This window comes from Varanus komodoensis, unplaced genomic scaffold (genome assembly GCF_004798865.1).
Source record: "Varanus komodoensis strain SLA01 unplaced genomic scaffold, ASM479886v1 scaffold46_3, whole genome shotgun sequence".
NCBI classification, from domain to species: domain Eukaryota; kingdom Metazoa; phylum Chordata; class Lepidosauria; order Squamata; family Varanidae; genus Varanus; species Varanus komodoensis.
The window spans coordinates 1,593,371-1,620,791 of NW_025336044.1; the positions used below are offsets into that span (position 1 = coordinate 1,593,371).

At 43.7% G+C, this 27,421-nt stretch overlaps 1 protein-coding gene and 1 long non-coding RNA gene across 11 annotated transcripts in view; both read left to right on the forward strand.

The window, feature by feature from the left end:
- Nucleotides 1-2,544: 2,544 nt before the first annotated feature.
- Nucleotides 2,545-13,464, forward strand: LOC123030825. 4 transcript variants are annotated; one of them, XR_006416172.1, is made up of 4 exons: nucleotides 2,545-2,999; nucleotides 5,657-5,725; nucleotides 8,436-8,504; nucleotides 13,097-13,464. It is a non-coding gene; the product is annotated as an uncharacterized LOC123030825 (long non-coding RNA). The 4 variants fall into 4 exon arrangements; XR_006416175.1 differs by lacking the exon at nucleotides 2,545-2,999 and adding an exon at nucleotides 3,048-3,324; XR_006416174.1 differs by lacking the exon at nucleotides 2,545-2,999 and adding an exon at nucleotides 3,331-3,735.
- A 1,885-nt stretch (nucleotides 13,465-15,349) lies between these two features.
- Nucleotides 15,350-27,421, forward strand: part of CHD2 (chromodomain helicase DNA binding protein 2) — an 80,982-nt gene continuing 68,910 nt past the window's right edge. For 3 of the 7 annotated variants that reach the window (XR_006416171.1, XM_044445076.1, XM_044445078.1), the window contains exons 1-2: nucleotides 15,350-16,014; nucleotides 16,375-16,511. Coding sequence is in view for 6 of the 7 variants with exons in the window: in XM_044445076.1 (XP_044301011.1) it covers nucleotides 16,450-16,511 (62 nt within the window). In the remaining variant the exon portion in view is untranslated. The remainder of the gene's footprint in view (nucleotides 16,015-16,374; nucleotides 16,512-27,421) is intronic. The other 4 variants (XM_044445072.1, XM_044445074.1, XM_044445075.1 and 1 more) reach the window with 2 other exon arrangements.

Below are 27,421 nucleotides of genomic sequence, written 5' to 3' on the forward strand. Positions count from 1 at the left end.
TCCTGCATTTATATGCTACCTTCCACTCCAAATTGAGTTTGGCTGAGGACACCAACTTTTGCCCTGTTCCTCAGACTCCCCTTCTGAAAACTTCAGCCCAGGGGCTAACATCTGCTTTGTATCCTCTGCAGTGAAGGCAGCTTCTTACAATCTCCTCATCTTCAGCATCCCTTTAACTCCTTTGATGTGCAGTGATTTAGCTGTCTGCCCAACTGGTTCTTACATTTCCACTATCCTATGAAAAAACTCCCCTCTAACTCCTGGCTGGGCATGCTGGCAATCAGGCCCTTGTTTCTCTCATGCACAGCATTGGACTATTAAAGAATGATTTATGGTTGACCTTGAAGTTGTTAGCATTTACTGCTCAAATCCTTTTTCTTTCTCTTTTTTTGCATTTCTTATTGTCTGTTTGCCATCACCTTTGTGCCAATTTCTTGGCAGCCAGTCATTATGGACTGTTTAACAATTCCTTAGAAGTCTTAAGGTTGCCTTGAACCTTATTATGTTAAGAGGGATGGGTTGAGGTGGTGGGAAGTTTGCCATTTTATTTTTTGCCCTGTATCTTTCTCCTCCATTGTTTAAAAACATTGCTAGGATTCTAACAACATTTCTGACGTAGAAAGCATCTTCATGTCCTCTTTTCTCTGCAGGGAAAATTTTGCCAGCTGCAGTGATGCTCAGCAAGTATGCTTATTAACAAGTAAATCCCAAGTTGAAGAGGTGAAAAATACTTTGCACCTGTGAAACTGCAAATGTTTTATAGATTTAAATTATTTATTAAAATATCCCCCTGAACCAACATGCAACAAAACGTAAGTGTCTATGCATGATCCATTAAGGGGTGAGCACCATTTATTTGTTTTTATTGTCTATTACTAAACCAAACCACACCTTAGAGGGAAAAAGTAGATCAAGTAAAATATAACAGCAGTATATCTCGCTATATAGAGATGCACAGGAGTATATAACAAACATGCATTTATTAGATTTATATGTAAATTTATTAGATTTATATCCAGCTCCATTAGTCAGATAGGATCTGATAATTAGTGCTATGAATCTTTTAAAAACCTATCCAAAGTCATCTTGGTTAGTATCAACTAAAAGGGCAAATATATGCGCACACAAACTCTTCCAGCAGAAGGCTTTAGAGTGCCAGCTGATGCTTGCTCAGACAGAAAAAGATCCTACAATACTCTTATCACCTAAACATGCATGGGATTGCACCCTAAGGCTCGTTTTAATCCTTTTCTGCAAGCTCGATGTGCAGTAGGGTGTGCATTCTTTTATTAAGTATCTTATTTCATTTCTATATAGCCTAGTCGCTGAAGCTCTCTGGGCCATTTACCACAAACATCAAAACGATACCGAAAAAGCCGCATGACAATTTACCAGAAAAGAAACCTGAAGAATTAAAAGCTGCTCAAACCCTGCAGTGTAGGAAAACCCCATAAAGGGGAAGCAGCCTGGGTGGGCAATCCCCTTGAACCACGCAGAGGGCCATTGGGACCTGGTGCCAGGGCGCTGTCAAAGGGGCTGCCCCGGGTAGGCCATGCAGCGGAGAAGCAGTTTGGGGTAGTGGTTAGGCCGCGATGAGAACTCCGGTAGCGCTGGGTTCGAGTGCCCGCTAGGCTATGTCGCCCCGCAAGTGCTGCTGGCCAGTTGCAGGCTCGGCCCAGCCTACCTCGCAGGGTTGTTGTGAGGAGGGAATGAATTGCGTGACCTGCCTGGAATACATTCAATAACCGATGCGGGTTTTTGATTCGCTTTTCCTACCACGAACTGCAGGCGGCTTACAGCCTTCTCCTCTTTGGCTCGCAATCGGCTCCCCACAACACCCCTGCGCGGTAGGCCGTGCTAAGAGGGTCTGCAGCGGGCCCAGCGCCCCCCACGGCCGAGCGGGACGAGAACCCGCGTTGGGAAAGGGCATTCCGACGAATGCGTGTTTGCTGCCTTGTTTTGTTCTGCTTTTATCACGACCGCGAACCCCCAACGGGGTCGCGCGGCTCTCGCGGGGCCGCGCCTCCTGGGGCGCGCGCAGCATCCCCTCTCCCGCCCGTTTCATCCTCGGCGGGGGGGGGGCGAGGCAAAGCGGGAAGAGGGACCGCGAGTAACCCTACCCCAGCCAATCAGAAGCCGCGACATCCGCGGGCAGGGGAGGGGGCGGGCGAGGATTCGCGTCATCGCGCTCTATGCAGTTGGCTCGCTTGTTTTCAGGGTCTGGTTCTGTTTTTGAACCTGCAAGCGGCCGTTGGAGGGCAAGACTACAAGACGGCGGGGGGAGGGGGAGGGGAGAGGAAGCGGGGGGTGGTGGAGGGAACGAACCAATCACCGTCCGCAGCCGCGCGTCGGGCGAAAGCCGGGCTGCCGCCAATAGCTTTCCGGAGAAAGCGGGCAGCCAATCGAGGCGCGGCGCCTCGCGCATGCGCAGTCGGAGAGCGCGAGGGGTGCGGGGCTGGGGCACCGCCCCCGGCCCGCCCCCTCCGCTCCGCTTCGCTCCCCTCCCCCGCCTGCCGCAGCAGTGGCCGAGGGAGCCAGGCGGCCATTTTGTGGCGCTGGGTAGGGGCGCGGATGGGGGAGGGGAGGAGAGGAAGGCTTCGCTGAGAGACGGTGAAGACGGGCACGGGCTTCCCTTCCCTCACACACACACGGCGCAAGATGGCCGGGGAGGCAGCAGCTGCGGTCGGCTGCTGCCGCTGCCCTCCTTCCGCGGGCGCTGCGCTGCCCTCGCCCTTCCCTGGCCCGCGACGGCCCGCGGCTCGGGGGGCTCCGGCCGGGGCCCACCCCGGCTCGCGAGGGGTGGGGAGGTCCGTCCCGCCTCGCACGGAGGCGCGGGGCGGATCGACGGCGATGGAACCCCCAAGAGGCAGCTGAGGCGGCGGCCGGGCTGGCTCGGCTCGCCGCGCGGCTGCCTTGCAGGGGCGGCCGCGGGAAGCGCCGGCGTGGCGGCCCCCGCTCGGCGTGCCTGAGCCGCTCCCCTCGCCTCTCCGCTGAGGATGGTGAGTATCTCCCGTCCCTCGCCCTCCATGTTCCCTCCGCCCTCGGCCGCCATTGTCTCTTTGTCCTTGAGAAGGAAAACAATATGTCCTTGAAGCCGCCCGGGAGAGGCGGGTGGGGAGACGGGCTCCGGCTGGAGAAGGACGATCTGCACGGCTCTTTTCGCCCCAGGAGAGGACCCCAGGCTCGTGTCCTCCGTTTCCAGGGGGTCCCCCGCGGCTCGAAGGGGGGTGCCCGCCTTGGGGGCTTGCCGACGCGGGAGTGGATCCCGAGGTCGGCGAAGAGAAGGAAGCCCTCCAGCAGCCGCCTCGACCTGGGCTTTGCTTGGTGAACGTGGGAAGGGACCCGTACCCCGTTCCCTATTTCGGGGTGGTTGTCCAGCTGGAATTGGGGGTGTCGGATCAGAACGGGGGTTGATTCTGGACAGGAGACGAGGAGAAGTTTCCTATTCCTCCCTCACTTTACCTGCCTCGCTTGGGAAGTTTCCAAGCTCCCCGTTTGAGTGCCCGTGCCTAAATCAAATGGGGGTACCAAGGAGGGGCTTCTGGGGTGGGAGCAGAACCAGAAAATCAAGGCTGGGAAAGTCTCTGCTCTTTTTCGTCTGTCTGTGCTTTCTGTCTGCGGTAGTTGAAGTGCCCGTTAAAATACCCTTTTTTCTCAAATTGGAGTAGTTCTTCAATTCGGGGAGGGGTTCCAGGGAAGGAATCCTGGGCTTCGGTGCAGAACCTGAAATAAAAGGTTGGTGTCAAAGCAAAGCCGCCATTGGAGCTGCAGAGTTCTCTTCACCCTTCTTTATCCACCCCCCCCCCCGTTTTCTGCAGCAGAAAGGGGGGGGGGGGGTTGCATTTCCCCCAGCACAAAAGCCTTATAAACTTCACTCCAATGCAGACTGAAAAGTATCTATGGGGGTTCCTGTAAATTATTTGCTTAAAGAGGTTGCCAATGGTAGGTATCTTTGAGGACAATTTGTTACTCTGATGCAGCATTTGTGTGGGGCTTGACAAGATGGGGGGCTGCAGCAAATTGAGACAACACCCCTCCAAAAATATTTGTGGGAGGGAAGTGAAAGGTGCATTATGACTCCGTATATTTCTACCACAAACTCGTAAATACTTTAAAGGGTGATAGATCTCCCTTGCTGCTGAAAATAAAAAAAAGAAACAACTCATCTATTTTTGTAGGAACAAAAGACGCCATGTCTGTCTCTATCTCTCAAATTTAAAACTTGTTTTTCATAGGTGGGGTGTTGCCTTTTAACTCTCTTTAAACTAAGAATTGCTAACAGGCTTCAGAAAAGGCTGTTAATTTTCTTGGTTCATAGGATACGTAAAAATTGTTTTTATGTTTTGTGCTTGCGATGATTAAAATGATCTCACTTAAATGCAGGAATCTTTTGCTGGTGTCAAATGTATAGCTGAGTAAACTTCAATGTTAAAATTGGAATCTGTGATCCGTGGAAAGCGTGGTTTAGTAAAAAGGAATGCAGAGCAATAAATATAATAAATTCGCTGTGTAAAATTGCAAAAGGCATTTTTCTTTAAGTGTCATTATCCAGATCTTTCATAAGCTTGAATTTTCTGTCATTTTATTACTGGAGTTAGTTATAAAATCCCTTTCCTTTTATAGTAAAAGCGTAAACAGAATATTTAGCCATTATTTTCTTTGGATGCATGAAGTCTTCAAATGCCTTCTCTTTGGAAGTTATACTTTAAAATTTGACATTAGTGTTTGGAAGAACTGCAGTGTTACTTTGTTCAACTTATGTGCTTGCCAGTTTGTCAATTTTCTAGATTTTTTTGTTTACCATGGTGGTAACATTTAGGATGTGTTAAACCTTGACTGAAATAAGGCGTTTACCAGGGAAAACATTGTAGCATGGAGCATTTATTTGCAATATTTTAGCATGTTTGCAAATTTTTAAAAAACTATTGGGTGCTTACTGGTTTCAGTTAGGGAATCAAGAGATGTGTTGTGGCAAATTCCACCTTATATCTTATGTGTTTGTTTTTTTGTTTTTTTAAGAATTGGTATTCAGTAGTAGCCGGTGGTCCCTTAAAACTATGCCTATGGATTTAAAATTGTGTGTGTGTGTTTTTAATTACTGGCAATTTGTAGTACTTGGTGGTGCTGTTGGGAATAAAGTTAACGGTGACCAAGTTACATAAAGATTTTTTACAGCAATGCAAGAAAATAGGACAGAAATCAGGTGTAAATATGGAGGTAGTAGAATTCATTTACTTCAGGGGAGTGGTGAAGGTGAAACCTTCAAAGTCTCAGAACCAGACACTGAAGAATAATTGATGGCATTTCAGTTAAAATGGTGTGATTTGTGCCTTCATGTAGAGCGTAGAAATTTTAGAAAAGTGTTTTCTTCAGATAGCAGGAATGATCTTGAGAATAAATATGAAGGCTAAACCATATTTGATTTTGCCTTCTGATTTAACTAGCTCACACATTGATTTTGAGAGAAACATGCATAATTATACCTCAGACATGTTTTTTTCCTTGGGAGCTGGTGAAAATAAGCTGCAATGAACAAAACTATTATGCTTTCAGTATCTGTTGAACAATGTTTTTAAATAGTTTGCTACAACTGTAGAGTCTCTGTAAATTATGAAAAACCTTTAAAATAAATCTAAATACATTTTTCTTTGTTCAGGTATTCTGCAAATGTTTACCACTTCCATATGTAGTGGCTTTCAAGGGCTGTGCAGAATGCTTTTTTAAGGTAAGAATGAGTTTGAACTTGTTTGACTGTTTTACAGTTTTAAGCCTGCTTGTGCATTGTGTATATTGTTACCTAATAAGAGTAAAAGACAAAATTCTGTTCAAACTGATTGCAATTTGATTATATTTAAATTGGTGCCTAACTGATTTTTAGTTAAAGATAGAATGGCTTCAAACTTGTTTGAACAGCTGCTTTTCAGTTTCTGAGCATAGTTGTCCATTATGTATAATTTTCCTTAGACTAAATAGTAAAACACCAAATCCTGTTAAAACTGTAAATGGAGTGTGGTTTTTTAAGTTTCCCTTTTAACTAAATATTTTATTAAAGTACCTACTTTGAAGAAGTCTTCAAATATATCTCTTAAGTGGCTTGGGGTTACAATCTTAAGACGGCAATCAAATGTGTTTAAGAAAGTCAGCCATCAGTAAGTGGGCTTTATTTCCAGATAAATAGGTTTTGGATCAGGTTGCAAATTCAGAAAGTGATTTTGCATATATCAGTGGGATGGGAGACCTAAGGAATCTTAATACTGAGAAGAAATAGATGGGGAACTCTAAATACCAGTTGTAGGTTCCGAGAAGGCTAGATGAATGAACACTATAAAAATAGTGTTGCAGTCTAATAAGTGCCCCACATACAATTTTTGAGAAGATCTATCTGTAATTAAAAAATAGTTACTCTTAGGTGAGTCTCAGAAAAGCTTCTGCCAATATAAGCCTCAACATTCTACTGCTTAAAAAATGACAGCTGTGTTTTGATTACTTCATACTTGGCATTCATGAGATCTACCATTTTGCAAGGGTGCTGGAAATTGACACATTTGTACTTTGACTCAAAGCCTGTCATACATTTCTTTCACATACTGGTGAAAAATACTGATGTATGCTGTCTGGACTTGTCCAGGGAGTGCACCCTTTATTGGTTTGTTGACATTCAGGGTAGTGGTTCAAAGGTTAATCTCTTTTATCTGATGAAAGGCCATAACAGCCAATGCTGGTTGAGTTAGGTTGGGCATTCTCAGTTTTTCTCTGAAGGTAGACTGCTTTCAGTCTTCAATGTCTTGAGAAAAACAGTTCACTTACATACATATAATGCCTGTACTTTTAGTTATGGAATGTGACCTCACAAGGTCAGACTACATGTTATTCCCTGAGTTAGAACTGTAACATTGTGGTAGGGAGACAGTGTTCTCATTGTTGCTGTAGTTCTACTCTAGCTCGAGTTTACATTGCCCAAAAGCAAGTACTTGTAATGACAATGTCAAGGATCAGGCAAAAAGTTAAAATCAGCTGCTGTCTGATGAGGGTTTGGCTCTATACTTAGTGCTGTGAGCTTGCTTTTGAGTAAAACAATGCTCCAAACAAACATTGCTTTATCTTTAAAGTAACATGCAGTAGGACACACTGAAAACTCAGGATGGGTGTGGTTGGAGTGAGCAGGTAGTGGTAGCAGAAGAATCAAGGAATTGACAGCAAATGCAGAAGTGTCCCAATTCCTGCTTTTTCTGTGGTGAGAAAAGGACATGCAAAGATAATGTCTCATGCTAGGATAGCATTTACATGTTACAGTGAATCTATGCTCGCAGTTTGTGTATACTCATCCAGATAGTATTGAGAATCTAGTCCTGGGTTATACTCATTGTGTATAAGTCATATACCCAAGGAAGGGAAGTGAAGATGAGCTTGCTAACTTGACCCCTCTGCCTTGTCCTGATCATTGGTTCTTCACATGGACGACAGCTATTTGCATAGCGCAACTCCTTTATATGTGGAAATTCCTTAGATTTTATAATCCTGCTTCTTGAAATGTTATGATTACCAAGCAATTGGTAAACTTCCAAGGAAGCAGGTTTGGGTATGTTGAGACAATAGAATTGCCAGCACTGTATTTACAAACTTTTCAAAATCCAGTAAAATTTAATGATAGATTAGATTAAATATTAGATTAAAGCCAATATTAGATTAAAGGCTATTTCGTGTAGGCTTTAGGCGATAAAAACTCAAGGAATTGGAAGCTGAGGCTGATGCCTTAATTGATGTACTCTGTGATCAGTAATGGCAGTGTGCAGTATCAGAAATTTGTGCTTACTTGCAGTTAATTTTCCTGTGCACCCATACTTTTCAGGTCCCAAGCCAGATGGGAAGGCAGAGTGCCTGGAACAGCAAAGATGCTCCATTGTCGTGGTCTTGTAATGCCTTATGAAGCATCTAGTGTTACTGTTCAAAGCGTTTGCTCCCTGTTTAACTCACCCTGCCCGTTTCTGACATCAGGAACAGACTGGCTTGTGCCAACTCACAGGCAGGTTTCTTAATATAAGGCTCAGGTGCTTCCTAGGGCAATATGGGACCAGAACAGTGTGAAGCTTCTTTGCTGGGCCAAGGCATCTTTCCTATCTAAATTGGGGCCTGAAAATTCAAAGAGTTGAGTGCATAGAAGGTAAATTGTAAGTAGGAGCCATTTGTGACGTAGCACCACATCATGGACCTTCACAGGACACGTCAATGAAGGCATCATCCATACTTTCCAATTTCTTGGGTTTGTGTAGCTTGAGCAAATGTGAAATAGCTTTGATTCTGAAAGGATTCTTGTTAGTAGTATCAGTAGTATCATGCTGAACTAGTTGCTATTCTGGTGTTGAATGTGCTCATCGCTGCAGCTGTTTCTTGTCTATGTTGAATGCCCCTTGTTTGACACTTATGTTTTCTTAAAGGTTTGCATCAGGCTCTGATTTCTGGAAAGATTCATATAGAGCTTGAAGAGAACATGATGATTGGTTCAGGTATGTTTTATTTATGCTGAATTTGGTGCTTTGTATTTTCAGTTCTTTTGTAGCACTCAAACTTTTCATAGAGAAATCTTGCTTTTTAAAAAAAATATCTTCCAACTATTAAATGTAAAATCCTTAGTAGAGTTCCTAATGCCATCTTTCAAATAGCTGCCAACTTCACAAGTTTAATCATAATTGAAGCAATTGAAAATACCAGTATTTTTTAGCGTTAGAAATGAAACGTAAGAACACAAGGCGCCATGCTGGATCAGATGCAGGACCCTCTAGTCCCGCCTGCTGTTCACATGGCGGCCACCCAACTGCCTGTGGGAAACCTGCAAGTCAGTCATGTGTGCAGAAGCCCCTTTCCGCCTGCCTTCTTCAGCAGCTGGCATGCATAGACACGCAACCTCCGATAGCTAGTACACAGTTGTCATGACTAATAGCAGCTGAGAGCCAGTGTAGTGTGATGGTGAGAGTGTTGGACTGGAGCCTGGAAGATCCAGGTTCTAGTCCCCACTTGGCCCTGAAGCTCACTGGGTTACTTTGGGCCAATCATTCATTTTCAGCCTAACCTACCTTACAGGGTTGTTGTGAGGATGAAATTGAGCCGTGTCTGCTGCCTTGGGTTCCTCATAAGAGGGAAAAAGGTGGGATATAAATGCATTGTCATCATCATAGTAACTGATGATCTGATCTGCCATTAATACCATTTCATACCCTTTCAAAGCTACCCAGGTTGCTGGCCATTACTCCATCTTGTCATAGCAAATCTCATTGTTTAATTAGGTGCTATGTGAAAAAATGGTTCCCTGTGATCTGTCCTGAATCTCCCATCATTCAGCTTCATGGGATAAGCTCAGGTTCTAGTATTGTAAAAGAGGGAGAAAAGTAACTCCCTATCTACTTTGTCTACTTAGAGTATAGTTTGGTGCACTTTTCTGATGCCCTTTTTCTTGGCTAAATACCAGTTCTTGTACAGTTTCATCATAGAGAAATTGCTCCAGCTCTGTTTATTTTGGTTTCTCCCTTCTACATTTTTTCCAGTTCTATAATATCCCTTTTTAGGTGCCGTGAGCAGAACTGTGCACAGTATTCCAGGTGTGGCTGCACCAAATGTAGCTGAGCAATTCAAAATGATGCCTTGTTTTATAAGTCACGCAAATGCCCAAAGTGACTTGCAGACATTAGCTCAGTAAGCTACACAACCAGGTATAGGACATATCATGGCAGCCTAAGACTGCTTTCAGCTTACATTGTTGGGCTGAGATTTTAATCAGAGGCTTGAGTCTTAAGCTTCAAAATACTCTATTGACCTACTTCTTCGATACTATCTTAAGTAATACCATATTTCTTTATGTACAGCACCAGTTTACATATACACAATTTAAGGCCATAACAACAAAGTACATTTTTTACCTTAATCTTGTTGACTTAACAAGAAATAGGTTGTATGGTAAACTCAGCTACATTGTCTAATCCAGAATGGAATGATTTTTCAATATGTATGTTTTCAGGTATTCCTGTTGCATGGTACTTTAAAAAAGGAGCAATATAGAATTTGGATTCTGAAGTTAATGTTTGACAGGATTCAAACTTTTCTTTGAAGTGTTAAGCATTGGACTGAAATAGAACAAAACAATACTTCTGATTACCTCAGAAGAAAGTTGACATGTCTGATACCAGTTTAAAATGATTGAAAAACTGTCTAATGATATCTAAATCAGTTTGCTCGCTGTTTAACTAAACATTTTGTTGCTATGTGTGGAGTATTTTTCCATGTGAACCTGACTTTACCCTCTAACTTGCAAATGAATTAAGAATAATAATAACACAGCCGAAAGAGTCCTGTGAGAGACTATTGGGTGTGGCTTATAAATCCAATAAACAAAATAGCAAACATGAACTAACTGGTTAGTATGATGATAATAAAAGACATAGTGGAATCCTGTGCATGTTTACTCATAAGTTATTCCTGCCTAGTTACTCAAGGTTAAGTATGCAAAGGACTGCAATCATAAATTAATGACAGCAGTTTTGAGAACTGGGAATCTTTTGTTCAAATATAGATTGCTACTTAAGGAAATATTCTGCCCAGTATGTAATCTTTAGAACCAAACTTGTGGCCTTTGATCGGAAGCATTTTATCTTTGGAAGAATTCGTACATTTTTATCTTGTTCTTCCTCCTCTGCTCAAGGTGGTTTATGCTCTCACTCCACATCTTCACAATAACCTTGTTTAGTACATTAACTGAGTGGGGATTTCAACCTCAGCCTACGTGCAATATTATAACTGTGCACCAGACTGAAATGGGATACTTTAAGCATTTAGGAGTTGTAATACTTATGTGAAGATGTCAACATATTTGCCACATCCTTTTGCTCTAAATTTTAGTCAAATTGTATGCTTGATGCAATATATATGTCCTGTATCTCTGTAGTGAATATCATAGAATGTAGACTGTGGATGTCAGTCTTAAATTTTAAAATCCAGGTCGTTAGAGTGGGCTTCTAATATTGTTCCATCCATTCCTGATACAAGTATGCTCTTGATTGAAGGCAGCAGAATGGAGTTTACTCCTGTGATGCATCATGCACAGGGAAAAGATCAGAGTAAATTCCAGTATAGATAGGGCTGTAAGTAATATAAAGAGTGTTAGTAGATGTATCAATATAAGCTTAACCTTGGTGGTTTTTGTGTTATGGGTTGGGTTTGTTTTGTTTTTGCCAGAACCCTTGAATATGTTGCTTAGTCTTTAGAATAACCAAATGGATGGCTTTCAAACAAATGTTCAACTTCAAAAGCCTTTTGGTAGCCTTTTCAAGTCTGCATATGCCCTTCCCTTCTCTTTGAGCACCAAATGGTTCCTTTAATTTTGCCCTAACTAAATGCTTGAGGATGACTTGGCTGGATTTACATTTGGCTAATTTTCGTGCTCCAGGAGAACTTGGGTTCCAAACCCACATCTTGAAGACAGTAGCTCCAAATTTCTCATAAACTACTTCTGGAATAGCCTTACCAAAATTTCTTGTGGTGCACCATAACAACTGTGGCTGTGACCTTGCTTAGTTAATCCTTTGGCTTCTGTAGCACCATGTGATGGTAGATGTACCTAAATAAAATGGTTTTTGTGTGGTCAATCCAGAGCTGAAACCCTCTCTCAAAACAGTACATTCTCAGCTGAACAGTCAGTTGGAATTCTTCAGTTCTAGTCTTAGCCACTTTCACTGTTGAGTTCTTCACTTGTTAACCTTGAATGTTTCCATGTTGTATCCTAAATTGCAGCTGGATTTGCATGTTAAACTGGAAGTAAGAAACTCCTTGACCTTCCATGGACTAATTATCCCTACATATTTGTGAAGTTGATAAATATGTTTTGATAAACTCTTTGTGAGAAGAACATTATGTGCCAGCTTCTTCACTAAATTAGCTTAGGTTTGAAGTTGCCTTGAATTTGGAATTTCAAGATGGTGCCTGAGTGCATTCCAGACCTTCTCCTGGATTGGCAAATCTGAAAGACTCAAATTATTGTTACATGGCCCACAGTGACAGCATGCTGGGAGTTGCTGCATTATACGTTGCCCCTTGGGACTGTGGGTCACACCCTTTGGAATAGATAGGTACAGTTGGCAACTGGGCAGGCAAAGATGAAAGCACAGCAAAGCCATCTTAACCAGTTGTTTGTGATTGGCTATCCACATAGAATTCACCCTGAATAAAAGTGCATTTCAAGTGTTGAGGCATACTTCAAGAGAAGTAAATGGGAGAGGAGCACTTGTTACCCCAGTAATTGCTTATGTAAATAGTCAGTATTGCTGACAATTGCTGATCCAAATAAAATATGGGAACCTGTTTTTCTCTCAGGCATTCTTGTGTAGTCATAGCTTAAGCTTTGTATATAACCAGTTATATCTTCTGGTATATTTGCATGGTCACCACCTTTCCTCAGCTTTTAATTGGATCCATAAGACTTTAGGAGCAGGACAATATACTCCTTGTACTGTTCTGCTTGCTGTTCCATGTATATTTTGTCACGCTTTGAAACCTCCATTTTGTTGCATGTATTTGTCCAGACCATTTGTCACATTTTGTGATTTCCCCTTTTGCTGCATATATAACTTACAGTTCATTAGCTTTGGAGTCCCCCTAAACTCACAAGAGTTTTTGGAAGGGAAAGATTCTCCTGCTATACCACAAAACAGTATGAAATCAATTAAAATTTCACACAAAAAAGAATGGTTTTTAATAGATATTTAAAGGACTTGGAAATGGAACTATTATATCTTTACATGATTTTAATAGTGAAATGTGGTCAGAAAACTTGTGTCAAGAGCTATCATCTTCCATTTCTTACCAGTGAGCTAGTGGTTCAAATGTCAATTTTTGTATTCAATAGAGGCATACATTCCCCTTCCCAGTAGTAATCCTGAAAAGCAATGGATAGAAACTGAATTACTAACATTACCAGTTTTTACAGTGTTTTAGTCTTTTTAAACATATGTTGAAAATGTGTCCACATATGACAGTTGAATGTTGGTTGCTTAATTTAAGGATAAAATTACCTGTATTCCAACAGCATTTTTCTTTTAATTTTTTTATAAAGAGACCAGACAAAGGAAGAATCTGAAAGGGAGACCACGAGTTCCAAATCAAGATGGCAGTTCTACTGATTGAGAGGTTGAGGAAATGAACTAATGCATGATTGCTGATTATGTCCATCCAAGACAGGGACACTTTAGCATGGACTACGGTGTTTTCTAAACCAGAGAAGATTTGGGCTAATGACTGTGTGATCAATGTTTTTTTTTATTAAATAATTCCAGTATCTCGTACAAGAACTCATTTGGAAGTGGAGGGATGGAATGGATTGGCTAAATTTCCAAACCAGGATGTATACATATGTTTGTGCCCATTTTATATGACAGAAGTGCAATGCTATTTTAAAAGTTAAATAAAAGTGTTTTTTTTACATTTTTATTCTTGTTTGTCGTCTTTCAGGCTGAACAAGTCTTAATGTATTCAATTTCTTCTGCCACTGGTAGTGGTAGTTTTGATGAGAAATGCTTTATTTTACTGAGGGAATTTAAAATTCTGCAAAATGATGCTTCAAGTACTGGTTCTCAATGGCTCTTTAGTTGCCTTAAGTTCTCAGTAGGGTTATATTCTTGGTTGGGATTTTACTTGCTGTGTTTTCTGTTCAGTTGCAAAAGCTTGAATCCTCTAATGCCTGATTTAGTTATATATCTGGTTGATCTAGGTTAAATGATGTTGGACATCTGCAAAAGAATGCAAATCAATACAACTCTTTGAATGGTACAGATTTAGTGGTGTGCTCAGTGACCACACACTGTGTGGCCTGGAGACTTCTGTGAGAAACCTAGGGTTGGATCTACACATACCTAAAAACTGGTGGTCTTTTTCTGAACACCTTTAATGCTTGACTTCCTCCCGGTAGTTTTAAATGTATCAATGTTTATACAGATGTCATTATGGTCCTACTGTATTGTCCATGTTATGAACGCTAGTTGGTTGAACATATTGGGTTGAACCCACTTCTGATTGCCTACATAACACCATTAAAGCTAACCTTGATTGTATTGCATTACTAATGACCTATTGTTCCTGCAACCAAATAATCATAATTGATGCATACCTTTGGGGTTGAAGATCTGAGGGCAAAATAGATGAAAAATGACATAACTTTGAATGGTGACTTTTATTGATAGTGCTAATAATGATCATGGTTTTGAAATGTTGCAAAGATTGCCCATTTCTCCTTTCTTAATGTGTATCCTGACCCAGTATAGTTTGCTTAAATGGTGATGCTTAGCAGACATCACATCTGAGATTCAGGCTAGTAGCATTCTTTGGATATTTAATTCAGGTTGAGATACTCCTATCTGTAGTGCAACTAACATTTGCCCAAATGCATTAATGAGTTGGGAGACAAAGGGCCTATTTGCAAGAATATCTTGCCACCACTGTAGGATTCTCAAGCCAAATCCTCAAATTGGTCACTTCAAAAATGTAGTAAGGACTATGGACTGAAACGATATGGGGGAAATGACAACTGCTTATTGATTTTTGTGCTGGAACCTGAACTTGTTGGGACCTTCTGCTATGTGGTTGTAGGCCATGGCTCTTGACAAATTGTCAAAAGTCATGGTATGGTACATATCCAATACTTGGATGAGTGTGAAGGTGGTTAATGGACAAGGAACTGTGCTGTTACCTTCATCTTAGAATTTGCAGATGGTTTTGTTAATCCTTGATCAATGATGTGCAGAAGACTTTTGGGACTGGAGTGTGGCTAAAATACAGATCCTTTAAAGAAATGGCCTGCAAGAAAATTAATTGGTCTAGTATTATTTTCCAGCATTCAACTAATGATGTTGAGTTGAAATGTGAGCGATACCGTTTTGCTCCTTCCCGACAGAACCACTAGGGAGGCGCCATTGAGTTGGAGAGGTTAATTCACCATCTTTTTAAATCTCCATTGGGATTACTTTTCTAAGGAGGATGGCTTACAGTCATTTATCTCACATTGCCCAGCATAAATTTTGGAGTACCTCATTTCTTCCAAAGCTACCCTTTGGGGGTCCTTGCCAAGCCCTGTAGACTACAGATTGTACCCCAGTGTGCACAAGTCCCTCTTAAACTCCTTCAAAATGGCTTACTATACCACAACTTCCTGTCCAGGGAGGAAGTAATTTTAGCCCAAGGACAGAATTCTAAGCCAATCCTCTCCTACAAAAGCAACCAATAATCTCTCCCTTGGCTTGGAAAGGGTGCCTGAACCAGATGGGGTTAAGTTTGCCCCCTCTCCAGATGGGAGTTGGTTGGAGATGCTAGTGATGGGGGGTGAGCTCCCTTCAGATGGAGGCTCCCTCTCTTTTTTTGGGTGGAAATGAAGGGGTGGGTCTATGGTACATCACCTGAGTTGTGGGGTAAATGTAGAGAGTGTCAATCAAAGGCTGAGCTCAGAGCTGGGAAGAAAGCTCTAGATGGCGGCTGTGCCTTGGAGAGCGCGCTGAGTCTCCCTGCCTTTTTTCCCCCCTCCGCCACTTTTGCGTAACTTTGCCCAACTTTTGGGCATCCTCAGGGGGCTCTGGCGGCCCCTGGCCTCCCGCGAGGGCTGGCGTGGAGGGGATCGAGCGTTTTTCGGGCAGAAAGGCAGCTTTTGGGGGCTCTTTTTCCTCGCCTGGTTGGAAAGAAGCAGCCGTGGAGGCAGCCCAGGTCGTTGTTTTTCCCAGCTTGGAAGCCATGGTGTACCTCCATTTTTGTGCGCTGTCCTAATGAGCGTCTCCTCCGGATCTTCTTCTTTCTTTTTGGCTCTCATGGTCGCCTCCGGCGATTAAACGAATGCAGATCGGTTGGGATTAAACGCGTATTTATGAAATTTTCTCGAAAGAAAAACGGCCTTTTCTCCGTTGGGCTTGCCTTTGAAAGATTTTGGAGCTCATGTTTTCCCACGACCTGAAACTAAGATCGGGCTGGACCTGGCGCGGGTGCCTGGATCAGGTAGGTGGGCGATGATTAACTATCATTTCGAGGGTTTTTTCCACCTTTTTGGAATACTTTGGATTTATTTCGTTCAACCGATTTGAACGACCCTGGAATGACGCAATAAAATACCGAGAATACTTTGCTTCCAGGGTTACTTCAGGAAACTTTGTAGCATGCTCCCCAGGGCTGTGTACCCTGGTGTGTGTGTGTGGTTTTTTTTTTTAAAGAAAGTGTAAATATTCTCCGTTTTTCCCGTGCTGATGAGCCTTCTGCATTATTGTAACAAATATCATTGCAGCGTCAGGACTTTTTGTTCTTAGTGTTGAAAGCCAAAGGCTTAAACTGGGACCTTATCTCTCTTTCAACTTTTGACAGTAAATACCCGGGCACAGGACTTCAAAGCAAACCAGCCATCCCTCTACCTTTACCTTAATATTTAAGAATTAAAAGATGATGAGAAATACGGACAAAAGCCAAGGAGAGGAGGGTTCTGTCCACAGCAATGCATCGAGGTATGCTCTATCAACTTTTATTATTTTTTTATTAACCTGATCACACTGCTTACCTTTTGACAGTCCTGCCTTACTCTTGATACAGAAGCAAAATACCTATTTTAATGCTTTTGATTCTTCTCATAAGGAATGACCTTGAGATTGCTAATATGCCACACCCTAATTTTTTTGGTAGCAATTTTCTGGAAGTTGTGGCGTGCCTTAAAGGCCGCATGCCATAGTTAAAAGGTAAAGCACCTTTGTACAGATGCCACCCTTTCTTGTATATTATGCAAGTTTCAGTGGGTAAATTTTGTGGTTTTGAGGGGTTTTGTGCTGTGAAAAATGACCTTGCCTTGTGTAGCTGTTGGTGCATTGCACCATTTTACATACAAGGGATTTTTTTTTTCCTTTGGAGAATTTATGAAGTCTAAACTTCACCTGAAGGCCAGAGAGAAGCCTGATGGTATTGTAAATAAAACTACAGAAAGTTCTATGAATGAAAAAGCATAGATTTTAAAATAAAAAACAGAAAGTGTGTGCTCGGTTGACACCCCTTGCTTTGATATTCAATTTGTTTTTATAGATATGTGGTACTGTTTAGGTATTTTAAGATATTTTGATACACTTTAACCATGCTTTCACTCTCATTGCTTTTGCTTCCATGATTAAAAGAGAAATAACTAAGATACTGAATGGGCTCTCTTGGCATCTTTGCTATTGTTTTTAACTCGATATGCACTTTGTTTTGGGATTTATGTATCCTTCCTTTGGAGGATAATGGGTGGCAAGCAAAATAAAACAATATATGATTTTTAATTTGTTTGTGACTCTTTTCACTTTAATGCTATAGAAAATGAAAAGGGAGCCCCTGAGGAATCTAATACAGTTTTCAACAACATATTACTTACATTTTTGTTGTTAATTTTTTCAGCTTTTGAATATTTATAATATTCAAACTCATGTATTCAGACCTGTTCCTTGTTACAATTGTATGACTGATACCGTATGATGCCCAGATTTTACTCCATTACGTATGCTTGGATTTGAATGTATAGCCTATAGGAAAAATCCTTGGAGGTGTAAGAGTGTTTCCTAAAGTATGTTAAATGTTTTTAAGAAATTTCAAGGGTGAGAGATTCAAAATATTTCAGTGGAAGTGGGCATAATTTAATTGGAAATTTGAACTGATTTAACTGCAGTTTCTGATGATGGAAAAATCTATTTAGTTTCCACACAAAGATATATGAAAGCTTGGATCTCATTTAAATAGCTAAATTTTCGGTTATACACTACTCTGAAAATGCAATTCTAAAGGCTGAAATTACTGACTTGGTGAAAACTGAAACTGAAAAAGCGAATGCTTTCTGATGACAGAAATAAATGCAATGTGTTTTTTAATCAGTGTGATACATGGAACAAAGGGTTTTGGCAGTGTGAAGAAGACCAAGCTAATAAACTCTGCAGCTGAGTGATTGAGGAGTAAGATAAGTTGAGCCCTCTAACATTTTTGCCCCTTGGGTATATTATTTGCATAAGCTCCACAGATGCACTTTTGCTTTCTTGGTAACAAAAGTATGTTCAGCATCAAGCAGTACTTTAAAACCTACATTAAAAATACTCCTTTTCATCAGACCATATTTATATATCTTTATATTTACTATTGGCAATGCGCAATCCACATGTACTCTGGGAAAGTACATCTACATGCTGTGTATTTTTTTCTTTTTTTGAGGCTTGCTTTTCTGAGCAGCAAAAGTTGTTTTAGTGTGAAAAGTTCCCTTCCATCTTTGGGTAAGATTTCCGAGGCGTGTCTGGGGACATTACACTTAGGAAGGCTGACTGAAACTTGTGTGTGCATATCACACTTGGAACTTCCTTTCTGAATGAGACTTGGGGGTGTGGGACCACGTAATCCACCCATGACATCAAGTCATCTTTTGATTGGAAGTGTGTGTGTGTGTGTGTGTGCTGCTGGGACAAGATCTACATAACAGATGTGTGTGATTGATGCTTCTATACCTTATAGGATGGCTAGTAGAAAAAATCCTTTCTTCTACTGCTCATCCCAAAAAGACTATCCCAAGTTTTTTCTCCTCAAGTGTGGCCTGTGGTTGAGAGTATAAGAATCCATTGTGCAGAGAATACAGGCTCCTTCTGGGAAATGTTTGAAAAGCACATCCTGTTCTTCCGGGAAGTGTTGCATTAACTTTTGCTCCACATCTTTAGGAAAGGATTCGCCCTTTCATTTGTTCTCCCTTCCTTCAGTATTGATATACCAGAGGGGCTAAAATCCCCCAAACACTGACTTCCTGGAGAATGCTTCCTGTTCCTACTCAGATACAACTTAGCATTACCCAAATTGTTGCATGTTACAGAAGTCACATGTTTCCTTGTTTTTTTTTTAACCATGAAAGCTTTTCATAGTTGTAAATGTCTTAATTCACCTGCAGCCTAATATATCCTAAATCCAGACCAGATTTCTCCTATTGGATGCTCTTCTGATGTTTTGGGCTAAGCTGTTTCTGAGCCCCAAGTGGATTTGACCAGCATGGCCTTGGTGAGCAGTTATGGGAATTACATCTGAAGGGCACCTGGTTGGGCAACCTTACCCCCAATATCTACCCATGACCATGAAAGAGCTGTTTGTTATTGTGCAGCAAACATGTTATGATAAAGATGGAATGTACACTGTGGTTCATCTTTTTCTAAACACAACCTAATTGGTGTTTTGCACCAGGTCTTCAGTGAAACTGTAAGATTTCTTAAACACCTCCCCAGTTAATTCCTTAAATTCTGTACCACTCCATAGCAAAGTGCTCTGAATAGTTTACAAAATAATTTTTGTAAAAAAAGGTAACACACACAATGTTAAAAAACAAGAGCTGAAAGTTCAGAGATCCAATTGTGCTTGCTATGAAGGGGTAAGTTCCGTTGAACTCAGCTGGACATGCAAGTAAACAAACTGAGGCTTGCTATGTTAATGAAAAGCTCTTTGAAATGCAAAGATTGCACCTGCTGAGTAAAAGCCAGCAGGAAGGCTGCCAAGAGATTCTTTCTGGCATGGGAGTTCTAGAACTGGGTGCTACCACCAAAAAGCTCTCACAACATGCACTTTTGCATCTTAAATAAATACATATTTTCTGTATTATGTATATAATACATATATTAAATATGTATATGCCTCCTGTTTCAGGTGGTTGGGGCATCTTCAAGAGCTTTTATATTCCTGTAAACTGCAGGGGTGGAGAGTTGTGATGCCCAAGAAGTAACCCAGGACTGCCATTCCACTTGTGTTTTCAGCCCAGTCTTAAAAAGAGGGATACTCAGACATTGTTTTGAACTCAGTGGGACTTGCTTCTCCATAAGCATGGCTGGGATAGGCTTTTACGTGGAAGGAGCTCCGACTGTAATCAGTGGAACGTGTTCTGGATAAACTGTACAGGATCGGGGCACTGGTGCAGCAAATGGCTGCGTGAGGATGCCGTGCAGCGTGGCGCTTTTTCACGGGGCGAGTGGCTGCGTGAGGTTGCCTTTGTGCTCTTCGGAACACGACACAGTTCTGCCTGCCCATCTCTCTCTTCCTGCAGCAAAGCCTGAAGGGCTAGACAAAGAGCTTAGCGTTAGAAGCAGCGTTTTCTCCGGCGGGGAGGGAGCGGGGTCTGCTCATGCTTGCAAGCTGGGGCTTTTTCCGAGTGCTTTCTCATTAAGTGGCTACGTGTGGAGTTGCACGTTGCAGGCGTCGCGTAACAAGCACCATTCGCTTCGTGGCAGCCATTTTATGTAGCCACACTGGCGTGCAGGAGGATTTTCGCTGGAGACAATACAGGGGACGGGGGAGAGGAGCAGGCGGCGAGACCCTCTCGCGTCTCCTGCGCTGCGGTGCGCTCGGCAGGGGCTTATTTGGAGCAGAGGAGCGCGCTGGGCGGGGGAGAGCCCCAGCGGCGAGCCCCAGGCTCGCACGTCCGGACTGTCGCAAAATGGCTGTTCCTTTGTGCCGCAGAGCTGACAGCCATGTACTGCATTGCACTGTGCACCCTTAAAAAAAAACTGCAGCAGGAAGTTGCTGGTGGGGAGTTCAAAGGCCCCCGGGCTGGACATGCGCGCTGCTCGGCTGGCTCGGCGGCGGGCGGGTCAGGCTCCGGCAGCCGCAGCCCCGCCTCCGTGACGTCGGCCGGCAGGCGCGCCCCCGCGCCCGCAGCCCTCTTGGAAGGGGCGGCGCCGTGCCGGCTCGGCTCGGGAGCGCGCTGGGGGGGGCGCCGCGCGCCCTGCCCTGCCCCGCCGCTCCTGGAGAGCCGCGCGGGGCTCGCGCCCTCGCTCTTTGTCTGGCTGCGGGAGGCGCTCGCCCTCGCATCGGGCCACGTGTGGACGGTGCGCCGGGGGTGCGCCAGGCTTCAGCGGCTGCGCTGGCACGACGCACGCCCCCCTCCCCGCGGCTCGCTGGAAGCTGCCCTTCCCCAGCGCCGTTTCCGGCGAATGGGAGAGAGAGACGCGGGACGCCTCGGAGCGGTCTGGCGCCTTCCAGGTGCCTTGCCCCGCGACGCGCAGCATCCACCGGCCGCACATGGCGGTCCCGGGCCGGGCTGGCATCTGGACAGCGCCGGGTTGGGCGAGGCTGCGCTGCCTGCCATGCGCCCCGTGCCTTCACGGGGCAGAAGCTGTTTGTGATCTCAGTCCCACAGCCTCTGTTGCCTCCAGTTTTCCGAAGAATTATGATGGTTTTGTCGACTTAACAGAATCACTTTATTTTCGGCAACAGTGCTTTAACCTACAGGGATGCTCTTTTGTTTGTTTGTGTTTAGTGTTTGGCTGCAATTCAACAAAAGGAAGTCAAACCCTTTACGCAGTAGGCTGGTGTTCTCTCCCGCAGGCTTCCGTTTTCCTTTTTAAGAAGACATCGAACTGTGGCATTTCAGACTCGGCTCCACTGGTAGAAAGGCTAGGCTGCCAGTCCTGCCATTTCAGGCAGCTGGACGATTGTGCCGCAATTCAGATAAAACACCATTTACAAGCGATTACTTAACTGTTTTGCAATTAGATGGAATTAAATATTAAGTTCTCTTCAACTATGCCTGCCTGAAAATAGCGCCACCTTGTCCTTGGAGGCTCACCCTTTCAATTTTGTAGGAGTGCTGGAGGAAATATATTCTGCCCATGAGAAATGCTTTTTCTCAGAGTTTGCTTGCAAATAGGTTCTGGGGTTCAAGTCTGGTCCCAGGGTAGGTCCTCACTCTAATTTAGCAATTTGAAGCATTTGAACCAAAAATAAGAATTATGTGGTTGCTGGTGAGCAATTTCCTTGTACAGTGGTATTCCCATAACTGTTGAACGCTTACACAAGCTGGCTTTTAGGTCTCCAGTAGGGCAAATGTAAACGAGTTAAGATGTAAGAGATTTGGAATGCTATCAGGCCGGTTTCTTCACCCTGGCTTTTCTGACTTAGCCAGAATGATAGGTGCAATTTACAGGTGACCTCATTTTTGTTTGTCCATTGTTCCCGGAAGCAAGTTCCTGTTAAAATGGCATTAGTCCAAATACTGGCTGATTTTCTGAAGGAGGAATCAAATTACCTTGCTCTAGGTAACTTTTAACACTAGGTATTATATCCATCAGCTAATTGAACTATAGACAGTCTTACAGGTAACTGGAATACAACTGATCGGAGTATGCTACATTGTTAGTAACTTTTAAAAATTATTGATTCCTGTGACTCTAGTGTTTTGCAAACTTGGTTTTTGTTTTCTGGAAAGGTGAAAAACACTTTTATAGAGCTGATTTTTTTAATAAGACAACAAGACGGTTGTTCTTTGTGGACAATTCACAGTTGGAATGAGAAAAGCCAACGGATCAAACTGTGTGAAACCTTTGAGAGTAGAAAAATGCAAACCTATCCTGAGCTATGCAATTACTAGGAAGTATTTAAACTTTACATGAGGCAAAGCCAATTCATTTCTCATCCAAAGAATCCTAAATAAAACAAATGCTTCAACAAACCAATGGAAAACCGTTTTTTCCCCTAATGTGTATTGCCACACAAGGGGAGATTTTCTTTTGGGTGTATTTTCCTCCTCGAAAATTATCCCTGTGTGGCAATTGAAGGTGCGTCCCTGTGTGTCTTCAGACAAAAAGGCTGTTCAGATCCCAGCATTCCTGGCAAGCACTGGAGTAACCAGATTTGGGGCTGGAGACCCACTGTTCCCGCTATGCGCCTGCCGCTCCTCCACCATCAGGGCAGCTTGCATTTCTTCTTTGCCCTCCCCATGACAGGTGACAACTAAAAATTCCATGCAACACCCTCATACTTCAGAAAAGCGCTCATGAAATAAAGGTAACACAAAGCGTAATCTGATTTAAATCTTACTTTTTTCTGCTCCTTTACAAGTTCCAGACCAAACAATGGGACTGTCATTTTGATCTGCTTGGAAGAGGGAAAGGTTCTTATCTAGCTCTTGATGTGGGGCACAAAGAGTTTTGTGTGTGAGTTTGCTTTAACGTAGGAGAGTTTGCAAGAACGTGATTCCACCCGTGTGGCACAGGTAATGTGTATGGATCCCAGCCCTTACATGCACTCACTCTGGAGCTCCTCTGACGTTGCACAGATTTTTTTCCCAAGAGATCTGCTGCCTTCTAGGTATATTTGCTTGGGCACGTGGTTACGCAATTCTGCCTCTGCTGTTTTGGAGGCAGGTGGGAGGGGGAGAGCCTGTTCACACTTGGGAAGTGACACTTTCAAGGCATGGCTCAAGTGTGTTGCTCAAGGGAACAGCTTCAAAGTCCTTATGCTTGGGGGGGGAAGGAAGAAAGGCCTCTTGCTGAAGTGTGGTGTTTGCTTCTAAAGGGCCAAAGCCTTAATCCATATACTGAAAAACTCAAGAAAGAAGGTGATGCATTAAGTCAAGCTACTACCAAACAAGGTGTGAAGTTTTAGAAAACATTTAAAAATGTTTTAAAAAATTGTATTTCTTGCTCTTCTTCACTTTGGTTTTGGACTTAAGAAATTTTTACTGAGTTAGCATCACCTTTTAATCTTTGCTTTTTGCTTAAATGCATTTGACCGAAGAAAAGTTTGGCATCTAGCACGGAATATCACGGGGAGGGCAGATGTGAAGGGGCATTTATCTTTTTTTAAAAAAAACAATGGTCCCCATCACATTCCTAGGGTTAGTGCAGAATTATATTCTTTGTTTCAGTATAAAATCCTCTTTGCTTTTTCTTTAGGCAGGGTGAACTGGAATGAGACTGACCACACAACAAGAACCCATTTTAATCATTTGATGGGAGGGGTTTTTTGCTGATTCCTTCCATTCCCACCCTTCTTCTTGGTTGGTTACACCCAGGCAGCCTTTTTCCTCCGCAAAGGCCTTGTTCACAGGGTTTCCTTCCAAATTATAGGTACTCACTGTGGGGCTGATTGTCACAGCTTGGAAACACCAGACCTGAATTCTGCATTGGGCAGCAGCGAAAAGGAATAATGAAAATTAGAACCCTGAAAAACGTTTCCTTTTTTTTTTTTTTGGCCTTTTTTTTGGAGTAGGGGAGGGTACAGTTTAGGGGATGATAGGGTTTCCTTCCATAAACTAGAAAGAGGTGTAAAAACAAAGCTCTCTGCGTTAGCTCATTATTTTTAAAAAGTGATCCTACTCTGTATTCTTTTTGGCACCTGGTGAAGACCTTTTTATTTTCCCACTATTTTAACAATTTAACTTTATTTTTAAAATTGCATTTTATTTTGTATTGCTACCATGCTTCTCTGCTGATTCAATTGCAATTGCTATTTTGGTTGTGTTTTAAATGTGTGTATGTATGTTTTTGTTGACCACTCAGAAAGCCTCGGCTATTGGGTGGTATAAAACAAACAAATAAATGTATGAATTAACTCTAGTTGAGCAATATTTTTATTGGAACCCACCAGACTTCCAAAGGCTAGACGGGCCAGTGTGAAACTGGGAGAAGAGATGATCAATGGCGGACATAATTACTTACTCAAAATACTTCTGTCCTGCAGAACATGGAGAATAATGATTGCTGCAGAAGGCAGGGCAAAAGCCAAGTGGGTATAAAATAGCGAAATATGAGGGGGAATTTCCTACCCGTGAGAGCTGCTCAGTGGTGGAAGCAGCGGCTTCTCTTTTGCTGGCGTCATTTAAGCAAAGGTGCCCCCTGCAGTGCAGAGCCTGCCCTTATCCCGGGACAGCTAGATGACCTCCAAGGTCCCTTCTAACTTTTATGATTCTCTTTTAAATCTTAGCTGCTTTAAGAGCCCTTGGAATGCTATCCAGCAGCCTGTAAATGTGAAAACAATTTTTAAAAGACAGTAGGAGATGTGGCGGAGGGCAGGGCAGCTTTGTCGAGAAATGGACATTTGGGCAAATTGGGACGTTTCCTGGCCCCAGACTTGGAAAAGGAACGAGGCCAGTGCCTGCAGCATTCTCGTACCTGGGGCCAGGTGTAGCTGCTTATTTCCTGGAGTTCCACCCTTACCTGGAGCGCTGACTCAGGTTGGGCCGTTCAGTGCCCAGGAGGCAAAGAGTACCTGAAGCAAGAACGAGTCAGGTGGAATTTCACAGCACTTCATACACTTTAGCCATAAGGAGGGGTGAGGATTCTGGGGGAAGGGGAGATCCTCTTCATCGGGGCACATCGCATCGTTGCTTCCGCTCCCTTCCCTCACGACAAGCATGCTGAAATGCAGGAATAACCCTGCAACAAACCCCCCGCTTAGGGCCCATATAACTGCCTCTCTGCTGAATTATGGGAGTAATATTGGGATTTATCGTCTATGTCCCACCTGGCTTACATCATTCTCTTTCTGCGGCTCTCAGCCTTATCCCCACAACAACAAGCCTGCGAGGTAGGCTGGGATGGGATTCAGTGACTGGCCCGAGTCACCCAGTTGGTTCCATGGCTGAGCGGGGACTAGAACCCAGATCGCCCGAGTCCCAGACCCACACCCCTGACTGCTGCACCTGCTCACACCTGTGAGGTTCTCCAAATCCCCGCCCCTGCTGCAAGGAAAGCGATGCCGGGCTGATGCACTCCAGCCCTTCTCCGAGGCGCCCCGGCGTCCGGTGCGAAGGCTGCAAGGGCCCCCGGTCATGCGTTGCAACGGGAAGACCCGGCAGCGGGACCAGGGGCTGGGGCAGGAGCTGTCCCTGGCCTGGCCGCAGAGGCTGGGGGTGTGGAGAGAGAGCCCCGTCACCCCCATTGCGGGGAAGGCAGGGTGCACATTCAGTGGACAATAGCAAGTATCTCTTTGCGAGCATCGTTCATTTTTGCAGGGGAGAAAGCAAGCCCTGCCCCCTTGTCTCTGGGTTGCTGATCTGGGCTTCTCCCTGAGCTTGCAATCGCCTTGCGAGGCACCGCGGAAACTACAAACCAACTGCCCCAGGGAGCTGGCGAAGGAAAGTTGGCTTCACTGGCTGATACTCGGGCACGGTGCACCAGAGTACCTGCATCCAGAGGCCGGGGGAAAATGTACTGAAAATATTTTGTGGTTTAAGATAACTGGTTTAACACGCCCTCTGAGGAAGGTGTGCAGCGCCTTCCTGGGTTGCAGTTCCGGAGGTGTTGCTGATCACCTGGCCGATCTTCGGTTGACTGGGTACCCAGCAGGGCAGCGCCGCGTGGGTGAAATTGCTAGAGTTGCTTCCCCCACCAAGGCTGCCCACAGCACTAGAGGCTGCTCATAGCAGCCTGGCGCTAGAAGGGGAAGCCCCGTTCCTCACGCAAGGTGCTTCCTCGAACTGTGCTGGGAGGCTAATTTTGCAGTTGTTTTGTGCTGCTTGGTTTGAGCTGGGGAGCTGCAAGGCCTGTGGGGAGGGGGACTGCTTCCTGTACCTTTGGCATGCCTTTCCCCATTCCTCTTTGAAACTGGGGTTGGCCTCTTTTGTTTGCAGAGATAGGACTAATCTGAAAGACTTGTTGGCTTAAGCTGCAGCCTAGCAAGGTGTCTGGAATGCCTCCTATGATGCGTTACCAATGAATTTCTATATATTTCCTTCCTGTGACTCTATCCCAACTGAGATTGCCAAACTGATCTGGCAAAACACAGAAAGCGTGGGAGCAGACTAACCTTTATGTTAGTTCTCCAGAAGCAATTAGGTTTATCTCTTATTTTGGATCGACTGTACTAGAAGAAAGGCGAGGAGATTATTAAGGTTCAACAGGTAAAGTAGTGAACGTTTCCAGTATCTAAAAGCCAGGACAGTCTTTTGAAGCCATGCTAAGCCTTAGTGGTGTCCAGCTTGTTAGGAAGAGGAGCAGCAGAGAAAGTTGGCTTGGAAGTGGCTCCCCCCAGTCACTCGGTAGAGAAGAGCTGCTTCTGCTGTGTAAAAAAGACTGTTTGATTTACCGAAGCAGATTTGCCATTCCATGTGCCCTGAAACGAGTGGGAGATTGTGGAGACTATAGGAGCAGAGAAGAACAATATGAAATCCATGGCAAGAAGCATCGTCTTTTGTTCTCATATGAGGGAGAAGAATTGGCCACTCATCCAAGCAACCTGGGAGGCCCCAGAGAGCCAGTATGGCTACAAACAATGGAAATATGAGCTTTCTTTCATGTGTTTAGGTCTTTAAGAAACTGTATATCAAGTTCGGTACAGCCGTTCTTGTTTCTTCCTACATATTCTTGAATTTAAAGTAAGGTGCCTCAGCTGAACCAGTCCACTCTGGTCAAAACATTTCCAAACAAAGCACTGCTAAAAGCACAGGGTTAAGGTTAGTTGAAATGGGGGACCACGAAATGTAATTCATGAAGTCTAACTCTATTTTGTGGTTTGAAAAAGGACACATTTTTAATATATCAAATGGCATTTGACAATCAGCTGATAGTTGTCTGAGTTTTCACCCAGTGATGTTTTGTGCATGGCCACTATTAAACTAATGATCACTGTCTGTGCTTCTCACCAGCTGACATCCCCTTTCCCCCTG